The sequence below is a fragment of the Lithobates pipiens genome, unplaced genomic scaffold (genome assembly GCF_037356315.1).
Source record: "Lithobates pipiens isolate NorthernLeopardFrog02 unplaced genomic scaffold, aLitPip1_a1.2 Scaffold_99, whole genome shotgun sequence".
In the NCBI taxonomy this organism is placed as follows: domain Eukaryota; kingdom Metazoa; phylum Chordata; class Amphibia; order Anura; family Ranidae; genus Lithobates; species Lithobates pipiens.
This window is the reverse complement of record NW_027507922.1, coordinates 882133-895342: the sequence shown is the minus strand read 5'-3', so window position 1 is coordinate 895342 and position 13210 is coordinate 882133. Positions and strand designations below refer to the sequence as shown.

Here is a 13210-nt window from a genome sequence, read left to right as displayed (position 1 = left end):
GGCCCTGGGTTGACTGAACTCCTATTACTCCTCCTCAGGCGGATAGGCTGGTGTCCATTGTGATCACTGTCCATTTAAGAGGTAGGAACGACTTCCCGGACTAGTGATGGACGAACTTCCGACGGGACATTTCGCGAACCGCGAACGTGGCCAAAAGTTTGCAAAACGCAAAGTTTGTGGCGGACCCCATTGACTTTAATGGCAGGCGAATCTTAAAAACCTCCAGGTCATATTTTCAGTCACAAAATACTTACTAGCTGTGCACACATAGTCCCACCACATGGACACTGACATAACAAAAGTCTTAAGTGAATCTGGGATCGACAATGACAAGCATTCTTTTTTTATCTGTGAAATTTTGACAATTCAGGAGCGCATGAAGGCCATGGAGGAGAGGCAAGGTCAGGGCAGGCTATGAAGGGGGTGCAGGAGATGATCGGTGCCACAGTCAGGGCAGTGCAGTCCTGTGCCAGTGTCCCAGTGTGTCAACCTGTGCTTGAGCCCCTCCCTCTGCCCGGCCCTTACCCCCACCTATGCAGGGCTCCACTGCGGTGGTCCAGAGGTGCCAGTCCAGTGCTGATCCTCAGCCATGGTGCTGACACTGCCTGCTGATTGGCTTTTCCGCTGCTATCTCCCTCACTGTCTGAAACCAGCACCGCGATAGAGACTGAGCACTGACACCAGCACCGCGATAGAGACTAAGCACTGACACCAGCACCATGATAGAGAGCACTGACACCAGCACCATGATAGAGAGCACTGACACCAGCACCATGATAGAGAGCACTGACACCAGCACCATGATAGGGAGCACTGACACCAGCACCGAGACAGAAAGCACTGACACCAGCACAGAGACAGAAAGCACTGACACCAGCACCGAGACAGAAAGCACTGACACCAGCACCGAGACAGAAAGCACTGACACCAGCACCGAGACAGAAAGCACTGACACCAGCACCGAGACAGAAAGCACTGACACCAGCACTGAGACAGAAAGCACTGACACCAGCACCGAGATAGAAAGCACTGACACCAGCACCGAGATAGAGAGCAGACTGTCCCTTAGTCCCTACACTGATAAAAGACAGCTGCAGAATCGGTCAGCAGTCAAGTATAATAGTCTTTCTATATTTGAAAGAAATTATATTATACGTGTACAACCCTATATACTGTACACCTATAGCAGTCCTTAAAAGGACCTTTGTGGACCTAATAGTAATAGCTAGTGATTAAACTAACTGTCCTTGCTCCACACAGCGTCATGTCCCTACACTGACAAAAGACAGCTGCAGAATCGGTCAGCAGTGCACTCAGCAATCAGCAGCACAGCAGTCAGCAGCAGTGCACCAGAACCCTATATACTGTACACCTATACCAGTCCTTAAAAGGACTTTTGTGGACCTAATAACTAGTGATTTGTGTCACTACAGTCTGTCCCTGCTCCACACTCTCCCTACACTGACATAAGACAGAATGTAAAATGGCCGCAAGATCAGGTCTATTTATAAGGTAGGGGGAATGTCCAATTGTCCATGTGCTGAAATGTTTGAATTGGTTGTCCTGTACCCCATGATGGATGTGTCATCATGGGTCAAAGTTCTTTCACAATGTAAACACATATGTCCACCACGCGAACAGCGCCAGAAATCCGCCGGTTTGGCGAATCGCGAACACGCAAAATTCTAGCTCACCTGAATATGCCAATCCAGGGACAACGGAGATTTGTCTCATTTTGTCAAAATATCCTTCTGCAGTGAAACTGGGCATACAGTACAGCCTCAAAGGAGGCCACCATGAGTCCCAGGACTCGCATGCAGAAACATAGTGACGTCCACCTGCGGTTCATCAGCAGTTTTACCGTGGCTCTGAGAGTCTGCAGCTTGTCAGAAGGGAGAAACACTCTCGCTTCCATGGGGTCCAGCAATAAGCCTAGGTACTCCAAACGCTCACCACCCAAATTCCTGCAGGGTCTGCATGGTGATCGACACATCGACACATCCTCCTCTAACTCTGAGGAGGAAGATGCTCTAAGGAGGAGATTGTCTAGGTATCCCACGATCGCGATCCCACGTTGCCACAGCAACACCAAAACAGGAGCCAATATCTTGGTAAAGACTCGGGGGGCTGATTCCAAACCAAAAGGGAGAGCCACAAACTGGTAGTGGGCTTCCCTGACTGCAAATTGCAGAAACTTCTGATGCCGAAGGCATATGGGTATGTGCAGGTACACATCCTGGATGTCCAAGGATGCCAGGGAGACCCCTTGATGGAGTGCAGAGACTACTGAGCGAACTGATTCCATTCTCAACCTCTGTACTTTCACAAAGTAATTGAGGGCTTTTAGGTCCAAGATTGGACGTACCCCTTCCTTTTTGGGGACTACAAACAGGTTTGAGTAGAACCCCTGGAAACAGGGAACAGGTACACCCCACGACTCAGCAGGTCTCTTACCACCCCCAATAGAGCCGGGAGTACGGGTATGCTAGAGGGGAAGAATCTGTTTTGCAGCCAAGAGAGGAACTCTATCTTGTAGCCTGAGGAAATCAGATTGCAGACCCATTGGTCGGACAGCCGAGAGGCCCACAGGGCTGCAAACTCCCGAAGGCGACCCTCCCCCACCCGTGTTGCGGGTGGGGACAAACCTTCATGCGGTAGCACTTTTGCTCGCAGGCTTGTTAGGCTTGCAGTTCCAGGGACGTTTTGGTCCTTCAGAGGTCGTCCTGTCGGGCTGGGGACGCTTGGTCAAAGCCCTGGGTGGACGAAAAAGCTGTTTGTGAGCGGAGAATGGGGGCCCTTGCCTATGGCGTTGCTCCTTAGCCTTCCTGGCCTGTGGAAGTATTGTACTCTTACCACCTGTGGCATTTTTACTAATGTCATCCAATGAGGCTCCAAAAAGCTGGTCGCCAAGGAAGGGAAGAGCCGTCAGGGCTTTTTTGGATGCCTGGTCAGCAGACCAGCATTTTAGCCAAATCGGCCACCTCAGCACCACTTCTGACACTGAAGCCCTGGATAACAGAGGAAGGGTATCCAGGGCCGCGTCACAAATGTACTTCAGGCCTTGCACTAGTTGGTCTGCTAGTTCCACACAGACAGGAGAAGCCTGTTGCTCTCCCAATTTGTGGTGCAAAAGTTTTGCCCACTCTGTTAGTGTCTGAGACACAAGTGTGGATGCCAGTACTGGTCGCATTGTTGACCCCACAACCGTAAACAAGGAACGAGCCACTGCCTAGGGGTCCTTAAAGGCAGGAGTCTCCTCTACCGGGATCGTGGTTACTTTGTTTAACCTGGATACTGGGGGGTCCTCGACCAGAGGAGCCGACTACTTTTTGAGAAGGCTCTCCTCAAAGGGGTAAGGCACTGCCATGTATTTGGGGACTGAAAAGGTCCATTGCGGTCGACCCCATTCCTTGTAAATGAACTTATCAAAATAAGTCAGATACGGGAACACGTTATTTGAACGGGCTGGCTTACGGGACCCAAAAGGGACCGCTACATCAGCAGAGGGATCTTCTGGCTCCTGAAGCTTCAGGGTATCATGCACAGCTGTGATAAGTGCTCCAACTAGCGCTTTGTCACGCACGGACCCGGACGGGGACTCATCCTCACTGTCCGATCGGTCCTGGTCATCTTCATCTGAAATGACAGAGCTGGGTCACCAGCCTCAGCAGGGCCCGAGTCTGTGTCAGAGCTCTCCCCCATCTCCATCTTGGCAACAAACTAATTGAGGAATGCCGACAAAGCTTCCAGAGGCACTGCACAATCTGCAGGCGAACTGGTTGCAATTGCCTGGATTTCGGGGGAATAAACACCAGTTTCTGAAGCCATGCTGACCCTACCCTATCTGCCATCTAATGGGGACTTAGGACAGTGATGGTCCCATCCTCCTAACTGCTGCTGGCTCTTTCCTGCAGGACTCACCACCTTGACTGGTTCCGTTCTGTCCAGCTAGTAGTGCCTTTGTCCTATGTCAGCTCCCAGGTGCAAAAGAGATCACACTGCACTGTGCAGAGCTGCTGCAAATTGCACTGAAACTGATCAAAAGCATGTTCAGGCTTCAAGAAAATGGCCGCCGAGTGTCCAGTATAAAGGACATAATCACAGGGGAAATGGCTGCTCCTTGCCCCACCAAATATGGCCGCCGAACACTGTATACCATGAGGGACAGTGAAACAAAACAGGCAGATACATAGCGGTGAACAGCGCTACAGTGATCAACAGACACAGCCTTCAGACACCTCCAAGGAGAGACCTACACACATCCAGGGCACAGCCAGACAGCGCAGCCCCCCCCCCAGGTGAGAGCCGCCCCAGAGAGCCCCTGTCTATGGCACACACACCACTCAGCAGCCCATGCAGCATCCCCCACAGGAAAGGGGGAGGGAAGAAAGGGACAGGAAGAGAGGGAGGTGAGGGACCCCCAAATCGACCTCCCAGGGAATGCCCAGCTGCTCAGCCCCACCGAGGCAGGGAGAGCCAAACTTACCGGCCCTGCAGAGCTGGGAGACATTCCATCACAGACTCACTCTCTGATCAGTATGGGGTGGCTGCTGACCAGGCACACTGTGATGCAGACATCAGTAGCCCAGTTATATGTGTGCCACGGAGCATTAGTGCTCACCAACCGCCTCTGGAGCCGAGGCATGTCGTGGCCGATCAAGCGCTGAGCTCTGGTCTGCCCACACTCGCTGGCCAGGCTGGGGAGACAAGGATAAGAGTATCCAGCCTGTCACCCAGCCGGCTGTTGATAGCAGATTGCAGGATCTTTAATCTTGCGCAAAAAGCAAAGAAAAAAACATGGACCAATGGGCCTGCAGGGTTCCTAGGTCCTTCTTCACTAGGCAGAAAAAAACTGAAGCTGCAAGGCAGGCTAAGGGGTTGTTACCTAAGGGACTGCCCCTTGGCCGGAACTAGAAAGTTCCGGGTTTTATATTACATGTTAACATGTCATGCCTAGTCCTCTCCTAAAGGTGAAGTAACAACCAAATAGTCTAAAGAGAGGGGCTGTGTCAGTCGGTGAATATAAGAGAAAAGGTCAGTTTTTAAAACTTTCTTTTGCATTGATACATGTCCCCAGTGCAGGACCCGGGTTCCAAAACACTTTTTAGGACAATAACTTGTATATTAGCCTTTAAAATTCACACTTGATTTCTCACGTTCGAGTCCCATAGACTTTAACGGTGTTTGAATGTTTGCGCAAACTTTCGGTCCATTCGCATGTTCTGCGGGGGGGTCTTCGGCTCATCCCTAGGCATCAGTCTGTAGGTAGGTACTTAGTTTTTCTTTATGCATACTTATGCATGAAATAGTAAGTCAGTTTACTATCCTCAAAAGTACTTAACCGATTGCCGACCGCGTCACGATGATATACGTTGGCAGAAGGGCTTGTACAGGCAGAATCACATACCTGTACGTTACCCTTTAAGAGGCGGCAAATGTGCACACCACGGCAAGCTCTGTGAGTCGGGTCGCAGGTCCCGCTGACTCGAATGCCACGGGGATACCCGCGATTGCCTCACAGGGAGGAAGAACAGGAAGATGCTAATGTAAACAAGCATCTCCCCATTCTGCCTAGTGACAGTGTCACTGATCTCTGCTCCCTGTGATCGGAGCAGAGATCAGTGACGTGTCACACACAGCCACGCCCCCCCCCCCACAGTTATAAACGCGTCCCAAGACACACTTAACCCCCACACTGCCACCTAGTGGTTTCACTGCCAGTGTAATTTACACAGGAATCGGTGCATTTGTATAGCACCGATTGCTGTATATATGAAAATGGTCCCAAAAATGGCCGATGTGTCTGCCATAACGTCGCAGTCACGATAAAAATCACTGATCACCGCACATTTAAAAAATATATATATATTAATGAAAATGCCATAATCCCCTATTTTGTAAATGCTATAACTTTTGCGCAAACCAATCAACAATCGCTTATTGTGATTTTTTTTTAACTAAAAATATGTAGAAGAACACGTATCGGCCTAAACTGAGGAACATTTTTTTTTCTTATATATTTTGGAGAATATTTATTATAGCAAAATGTAAAAAATAATGCGTTTTTTTTCAAAATTGTCGCTTTTTTGTTTATAGCGCAAAAAATAAAAAACGCAGGGGTGATCAAATAGCACCAAAAGAAAGCTCTATTTGTGGGAAAAAAAGGACGTCAATTTTGTTTGGGAGTTAAATGGTTAAACATTTGACCATTTGCTTAGCTATTGGGTAACTCTCATGCCACGTACACACGACCGGACTTTTTGACAGCAAAGGTCTGATGGACTTTAGAAATAGAACGTGTTTTAAATTTTTCCACCGGAACTCTGCCGGACCGAGAAATCCGTTTGTGTGTATGCTAGTCCGACGGACATAAACCGATGCTAGGGCAGCTATTGGCTACTGGCTATGAACTTCCTTATTCTAATCCGGTCGTACGTCATCACGTTCGAATGCGTCAGACTTTGGTGTGATTGTGTGTGGCCAAGTCCGTTCATTCGGAAAGTCTGTCAGAACTCCGCCGAAAGTCCGTCGGAAAGACCGTCGGACCTAGTCCCTCGAAAATTCCGGTCGTGTGTACGCGGCATAATGTCGCGTACACACGTTCGGACTATCCGCCCGTGTGTGGGCTCCGGCGGACTTTTTCTTTCCAAAAGAGTATTGACTCAAAATGATCCGCCAGACTCGGCAGTCCGGCAAACAATCCGGCCGTCTGTGTGCTAGTCCTTTCGGACTTTTGAAATCCTCTGGGGCTGTGACATCATGCGGGCGGGCTCACCATGTAACATCACCCAGTGACCCCGCCCCTTGTCCCTAGATAAGTCGCCGCACAACGCGTCCCTGCCATTGAGGCCAAAGAAAGCGCCGTGTCAACATCACAAGAGAGAAGAAAAGAAGGCAGCGGCGACAGAAGACCGGGCCACCGCTAGTAAAATAGCTATAAGATAGCGGAGGCCCAGCAAGAAGAACCGAATAGGGGGACAAGACCCCCGAAGACGGAAGAAGATCCCCGAAAGGCGGTAACAAAGAAGAAAGCCGGTCTTCTCTGCTAGTATAAAAGGTAGCAAAAGAGCAGAAGATAGCAGAGGAGTCCGGCGAGAAGACCCCCCAAGACGGAACACCACTGGAGCTGTCCAATAAATTATTTTAAAACGTGTTGTGTTTTTTTATTTACAGTTTTTTTCATCAGGTGTACATGGTACTCCAATACTCATTCACATAGGGTGGGGAGCCTGTATCTGGGGGCCTCCTTATTAAAGGGGGCTCCCGGATTCCGATAAGCCCCCACCTGCAGACCCAGACAACCAACGGCCAGGGTTGTCGGGAAGAGGCCCTTGTCCTCATCAACATGGGGACAAGGTTCTTTGGGGTGGGGGAGCACAGGGTCCCCTCTTCCCCAAATCACCCTCCATGTTGAGGGCCCGCAGCCTGGTATGGCTCAGGAGGGAGGCGCTCGCTCATCCCCACCCCCTTTCCTGACCGGCCAGGCTACGTACTCGGATAAGGGTCTGATATGGACTTTGGGGGGGACCCCATGCCTTTTTTTTGGTGCAGGGATTCCCCTTTAAGTCCATACCAGGTGACAGGGCCAGTGAGGTGTCAATCTCGCCGATGGAGGCGGCGACATTGGCTTCCTTCGCTGGTCCAGTCTACCTGGAGCCGCATTCAAAATGAACTGACTTTTCTCCTTATGTAGGCAAGTCCATTCATTTCAAAAGTCCGGCGGACTCCCGCCATAGTCCGGCGGATTGTCCGCCGGAAAAGTCCGGGCGTGTGTGGGCAGGTCCGCTCGTTTCGGAAAGTATGGCGAACCTCCACTGCAAAGTCCGGTGGTTTGTCCGCCGAACTAAGTTCGCTGGATAGTCCGATCGTGTGTACACGGCATAAGTCCAACTCTAACTCATGCTATTATTATGGCCTAAGGGTTAGAAAAATCATGATTATGTGCTTATGTTTTAAAGAATGAAATGGCCAGATATGTGAAGATTTTATGGAGTACCAATCGCTGTAACATGTGTTTTTCACCTTACCATCCATCTTGTCCAGTTCAATTTGACCAAAGATCTGCAGGTAGGGCCGATAGAAGACACGACGGAAAATCCAGGCCAAACGCATATCATTGGGGTGAAGAAGACCTTCTGTGGCAACTCCGTAAGCAATCAGCCACACTCCCAAAAAGAAAAGGAAAAAGAATACATCCTTCATCTGCGGGGAGACAAAAACATAAAAACGATTAGAGCCAGTTCACACAGGGGCAACAGGACTCCCAGCATGACTTTTGGAGGCAACTTCAACACGACTTGAGTATGAATAACAGCGCAACTTGGGGCAACTTCAACATGACTTGGGGCGACTTACAACACGACTTTAAGTTGCCCCAGGCCAAGGGAATTTGGCCGTGGCCAATCACAGAATAATCAGCTCTCGAGGGGGAACTCCATGGCAAATTTAAAATAAAAAACCAGCATGGGTTCCCCCTCCAAGGGCATACCAGGCCCTTATGGATTTTAAAGGAAACCCCCCCTACGCCGAAAAAAATGGCATGGGGGTCCCCCCAAAATCCATACCAGACCCTTATCCGAGTACGCAGCCTGGCTGGTCAGGAAAGGGGGTGGGGACCAGCGAGCCCCCCCCCCCCCCCCCCCGAACCATACCGGGCCGCATGCCCTCAACATGGGGGATGTTTTGGTGAAGGGGGAGGGTCCCCATGTTGATGAGGACAAGGGCCTCTTCCCAACAACCCTGGCCATTGGTTGTCAGGGTCTGCGGGCAGGGGGCTTATCGGAATCCGGGCGCCCCTTTAATAAGGGGGCCCCCAGATCCTGGCCCCCGACTCTATATGAATGAGTATGGGGTAAATCATACCCCTACCCATGCACCTAGGGGAAAAAAAGCGTCAATAACAAAACACTACAGGTTTTTAAAGTAATTTACTAATCAGCTCCGGGGGTCTTCTTCTGACTTTGGAGGTCTCTTCCAACTTCTCTGTGCTGTTCGGCCTCTTCTCCCACTCTCCAATTCTTCTGCCGGCTCCTCCGCTATCTTCTTCAGCTATTTTGCTAGTGGTGGCCTGGGCTTCTGCGTCATCTTCTTCCCTCTTCTCTTCCTGCGATGTTGACACAACACTCTCTCCTGCTGTAATATTGTGTGAGCGGTGTGCAGCCACTTATACAGGCATGGAGCGTGGTCACCGGGTGATGTCACACGGTGACCCCACCCCTTATGGCGTCACAGTCCCAGCATGCCCCAAGAAGCGTCAATAACAAAACACACTACAGGTTTTTAAAGTAATTTACTAATCAGCTCCGGGGGTCTTCTTCTGACTTTGGAGGTCTCTTCCAACTTCTCTGTGCTGTTCGGCCTCACCCCTTATCGCGTCACAGTCCCAGCATGCCCAAGACTTGACGTCATACGGGGCAGGGTCCCTGTGTGACATCAACCGGTGATCACGCCCCATGCCTATATGAGTGACTGCACACCACTCACACAGCATTACAGCTGGAGAGAGCATCGTGTCAACATCGCAGGAAGAGAAGAGGGAAGAAGACGACGCAGAAGCCCGGGGCACCGCTAGCAAAAGAGCTGGAAGAAGATAGCGGAGGAGCCGGCAGAATAACCGAAGAGCGGGAGAAGACGCCGGAGAAAGTGGGAGAAGAGGCCGGACACTGGGAGAAGAGGCCGAAGAGCGCAGAGAAGTTGGAAGACCCCCAGAGCTGATTAATAAATTGCACAGTAGTGTGTTTTTTTTTATTGACGCTTTTTTTCCCCAGGTGAATGGGTAGGGGTACGATGTACCCCATACTCATTTACATAGGGTGGGGGGCTGGGATCTGGAGGCCCCCTTATTAAAGGGGCTCCCGGATTCTGATAAGCCTCCCACCCGCAGACCCTGACAACCAATGGCCAGGGTTCTTGGGAAGAGGCTCTTGTCCTCATCAACATGGGGACAAGGTGCTTTGGGGCGGAGGGCACAGGGCGCCCCCCTTCCCCAAAGCACCCATCCCCTCATGTTGAGGGCACGCGGCCTGGTACATTTCAGGAGGGGGGGCTCGCTCGTTCACACCCCCTTTCCTGACCGGCCAGGCTACGTGCTTGGATAAGGGTCTGGTATGGATTCTGGGGGGACCCCCACGCTGTTTTTTCGGCATAGGGGTGTTCCCCTTAAAATCCATACCAGGCCTAAGGACCTGGTTTACCCCTGGAGGGGGAAACCATGCTGGTTTTTAATATTAGAGAGGTGACATTTTCGCTTAAATATAGATTGAGATCCGACTTGGAGGCGACTTCCATTGAAATCAATGGGTACAAGTCGCACAGAAGTCGGATTGAAGTCGTACAGGAACCTTTTTTGAAGTCGGAGCGACTGCTGTAGTGTACATTAAGAGGGCTCCATTCACTACCATTGATTTTCTCAACAGTGCGACTTGGGGCGACCTGAAGTCAGATCCCGGGTTGCCCCTGTGTGAACCAGCTCTTACAGCTAAACTTAATATCAACAGCTACATTTACAGCTGAAATACATATACAATGTTAATTAACACACTTACCATTTTTTGGACAATGATGATTTTGGGCCCCAGTTGTTTGTTCACAGCAAAAATATGAATGAGCCGGAGAGTGAAGACCATGAAATCAAAGCACAGGATGGTCCGCCCTGACTCATATGAAAATGGAAACATTCTGTAAAAGACACATAAGATTATTAGGAAGCTAATTATACAAACTAATCTCTCCTAAAGTATGCAGGAATTAGGCTATAAAGCTAAATGAATCAGGAATATATTGTGCGTTAAAGGAGAAATATTAAGCAGGTCTGAGTTCACCAGCCACTTTACAGTAGGTTACAAATCTAATAAATGGAGATCTGGGACAATTTAATCACCCGGCAATGAGGCAACCCTATTAACCCATTGATTTAAAATCTGAAAAGAGGGACTTTACCAACCCTGAAAACACTACTTTACAAACATGGTGCTCTATTCCTCATGCAACTCAATCACTTTTCACTAAGTCTGCCCTACCCAAAGTCTCTCGCTTACTAAATACAGACTCGACAAAAAAAAAAAAAAAATACAGAAAACCATGAAATTCATTAAAACCCCTAAAATGAAACTATGGACAAAATAAAAATACACTAATATAAAAAATTACTGTACACATAACTGTGCTTGTTAATAACATTAACAAAACAGCTCTTTCCTGGTGCCAACATGGCAGCATACCTGTGATAAGCTCCACCCCGGAGTCCTCCCCTCAGGATAGCTACTACCTTATAAAAATGACAACCAACTCCCCCAGCATTCTCCTTTTTTTCCTCATATCTGACATGGTCTTACTTCTGCTTTGAGCAGCTTCTGTCTGGGTTCTGGCCTCTCCCAGATGCAGTCCCCTGTCTTGGGTTGCTAACAGCGTTGAAAAGAGGGGAACCCCTTCTGAGGGTCTTTTGGGGCAGCAGCAAATTCCTAAATTGGGGCAACTGTCTTGCATGCAGGCAAAGCTGATCTCTGTGAGGGCAGGTAGGGGCTCACTGTGGAGCATTTTTTCTCTCATACTTTCTTCCTTGCTTATACTGCTCTTTTGTTTCACTGCTGCTGAGTGTATAAGTTTGTTTCTGTTTTGCTAACACCGTGTAAGTGCTGTGCTTATAGCTGCGGTTGTCTCGTATCGGCGGAGGGGGGCTGGCACGGCCGTTCGGTGCATGCACAGTTGAATGACGCTGTCAGCGCCATCTTGGATATGGGCAAACACTGTATTCTTGCCCTTCTTCAGTGGGGGGTGGACCTAGGGAGAAGGGGACAGGAGGAGTCTCCTTCCCCTTTCTTATTTTAATTTAAATAAACTTATTAGGCGGCAGGCTCTGACGGAGGCAAGTCCTGTCTGAAGAGTGATCCTGCGCCTTGGCTACAATTTCTGGCTGTGAGTAAAAAAAACAAAAAGGAGCAGTAATAGAGAATGGTGCATCTGTGGTTGCTTGGGCTAAAAGATGGTTTATTTAACCTGGGGGTAAAATAGTGCTATGGGGGCTTAAAAATTTCTATTTTCTTGTGTTTTAAAAAAAAAATAAAGAAATATATTAGAGGAATAGAGCAAATTATTTAGAGAAAAGGGAGGGAATATTTTTATTTGCTTAGGCACATTTAGTCAAAAAAAAAGCCTTAATTTGTTTCTCTGTCCTTTTCTTTAGTATCCTATCCAGTCGCCTTTTTGCCCTTGCCTGCCCTTACAATCATGAGTCAGCCGCCGTTAGACCAAGACCCTCGCTTTCTTAGGTAAGGGCACGTAGATTATTATGATCTTTAAAAAAAGAAAATGAGAACCGGTCTAAAAGATTGCCTTGCGCTGTTACTCTCGTTTCAGCCCTATACACCAGAGCATGTCTAATCAGACTTCTGGCCATCACAGTGGACGCTCACACCTAAGTTCGGGGCACAGCCGTTCGACCAGTTCCCACCATCATTCTAAGGGAAAGTCGTCTTCCAAAAGGCATCGTTCGGTCAGCCCTCCCAGATGGGAAAATAGGGGATGCAGAGCGTGTGGTGCAACTTCTATGACAGATAAACGGATCTGTAAAGACTGTTTTCAGGGGTATGTGGACCACGAGAAAGCCGAGGTGGAGCAAGTCACTGAGTTAATAAAAAGAGTAGTCAAAGACTCTTTAACCGAGTTAATGCACTCAACCCCCTCTCTGCAAGACACTCCGAGTGGCCAGTTGCAGACGTCGGAGGTAGCTACCCCTGGCCTGTCAACTACAGACTCGGCGGGCACCACACCAAGCCCGCCTCCCCTAACAGGAGACAGGGGTGACTCAGAGGATTCCATGGATGAATCAGAGCCCTCTGGCTTTAATTTGTCGCGGCTGTCAAGCAGGCTATTGGTTGGGAGGAGTCAGAAGAACCACCTAAAAAAGCCAAGTCTTTCTTTCCGTTTCTAAAAAGGAAACAACATTTTTTTCCCTTTCTGGAAGAGTTAAAAGACCTAAGGGGGGATGGAAAAAGACGGATAAACGCTTCTCCTTAAATAGACTGCAGAAATTATACCCTCTGGCGGATTAGGACACAGCCCTCCTGGACACACCTCCGGTAGTCGAAGCTGCAGTGGTGCGTCTAGCAAAAAATATCACCCTACCTATGGAGGATTCAACATCTTTTAAAGACCCACTGGATAGACCTATAGATGCAGACCTAAAGAAAGTCTACAAGTTAGCCGGGGAGCT

At 49.2% G+C, this 13210-nt stretch overlaps 1 protein-coding gene across 1 annotated transcript in view; it reads right to left on the bottom strand.

Annotated features, from left to right (window-relative positions):
* LOC143973784 (transient receptor potential cation channel subfamily M member 5-like) overlaps positions 1 to 10685 on the bottom strand; it is a 235194-nt gene extending 224509 nt beyond the window's left edge. The window contains exons 1-2 of the mRNA XM_077474640.1: positions 10545 to 10685; positions 8028 to 8202 (exon numbers count right to left, since the gene is read on the bottom strand). Coding sequence (XP_077330766.1) covers positions 8028 to 8202; positions 10545 to 10676 — 307 coding nt within the window. The 5' untranslated portion in view covers positions 10677 to 10685. The remainder of the gene's footprint in view (positions 1 to 8027; positions 8203 to 10544) is intronic.
* Positions 10686 to 13210: the final 2525 nt, after the last annotated feature.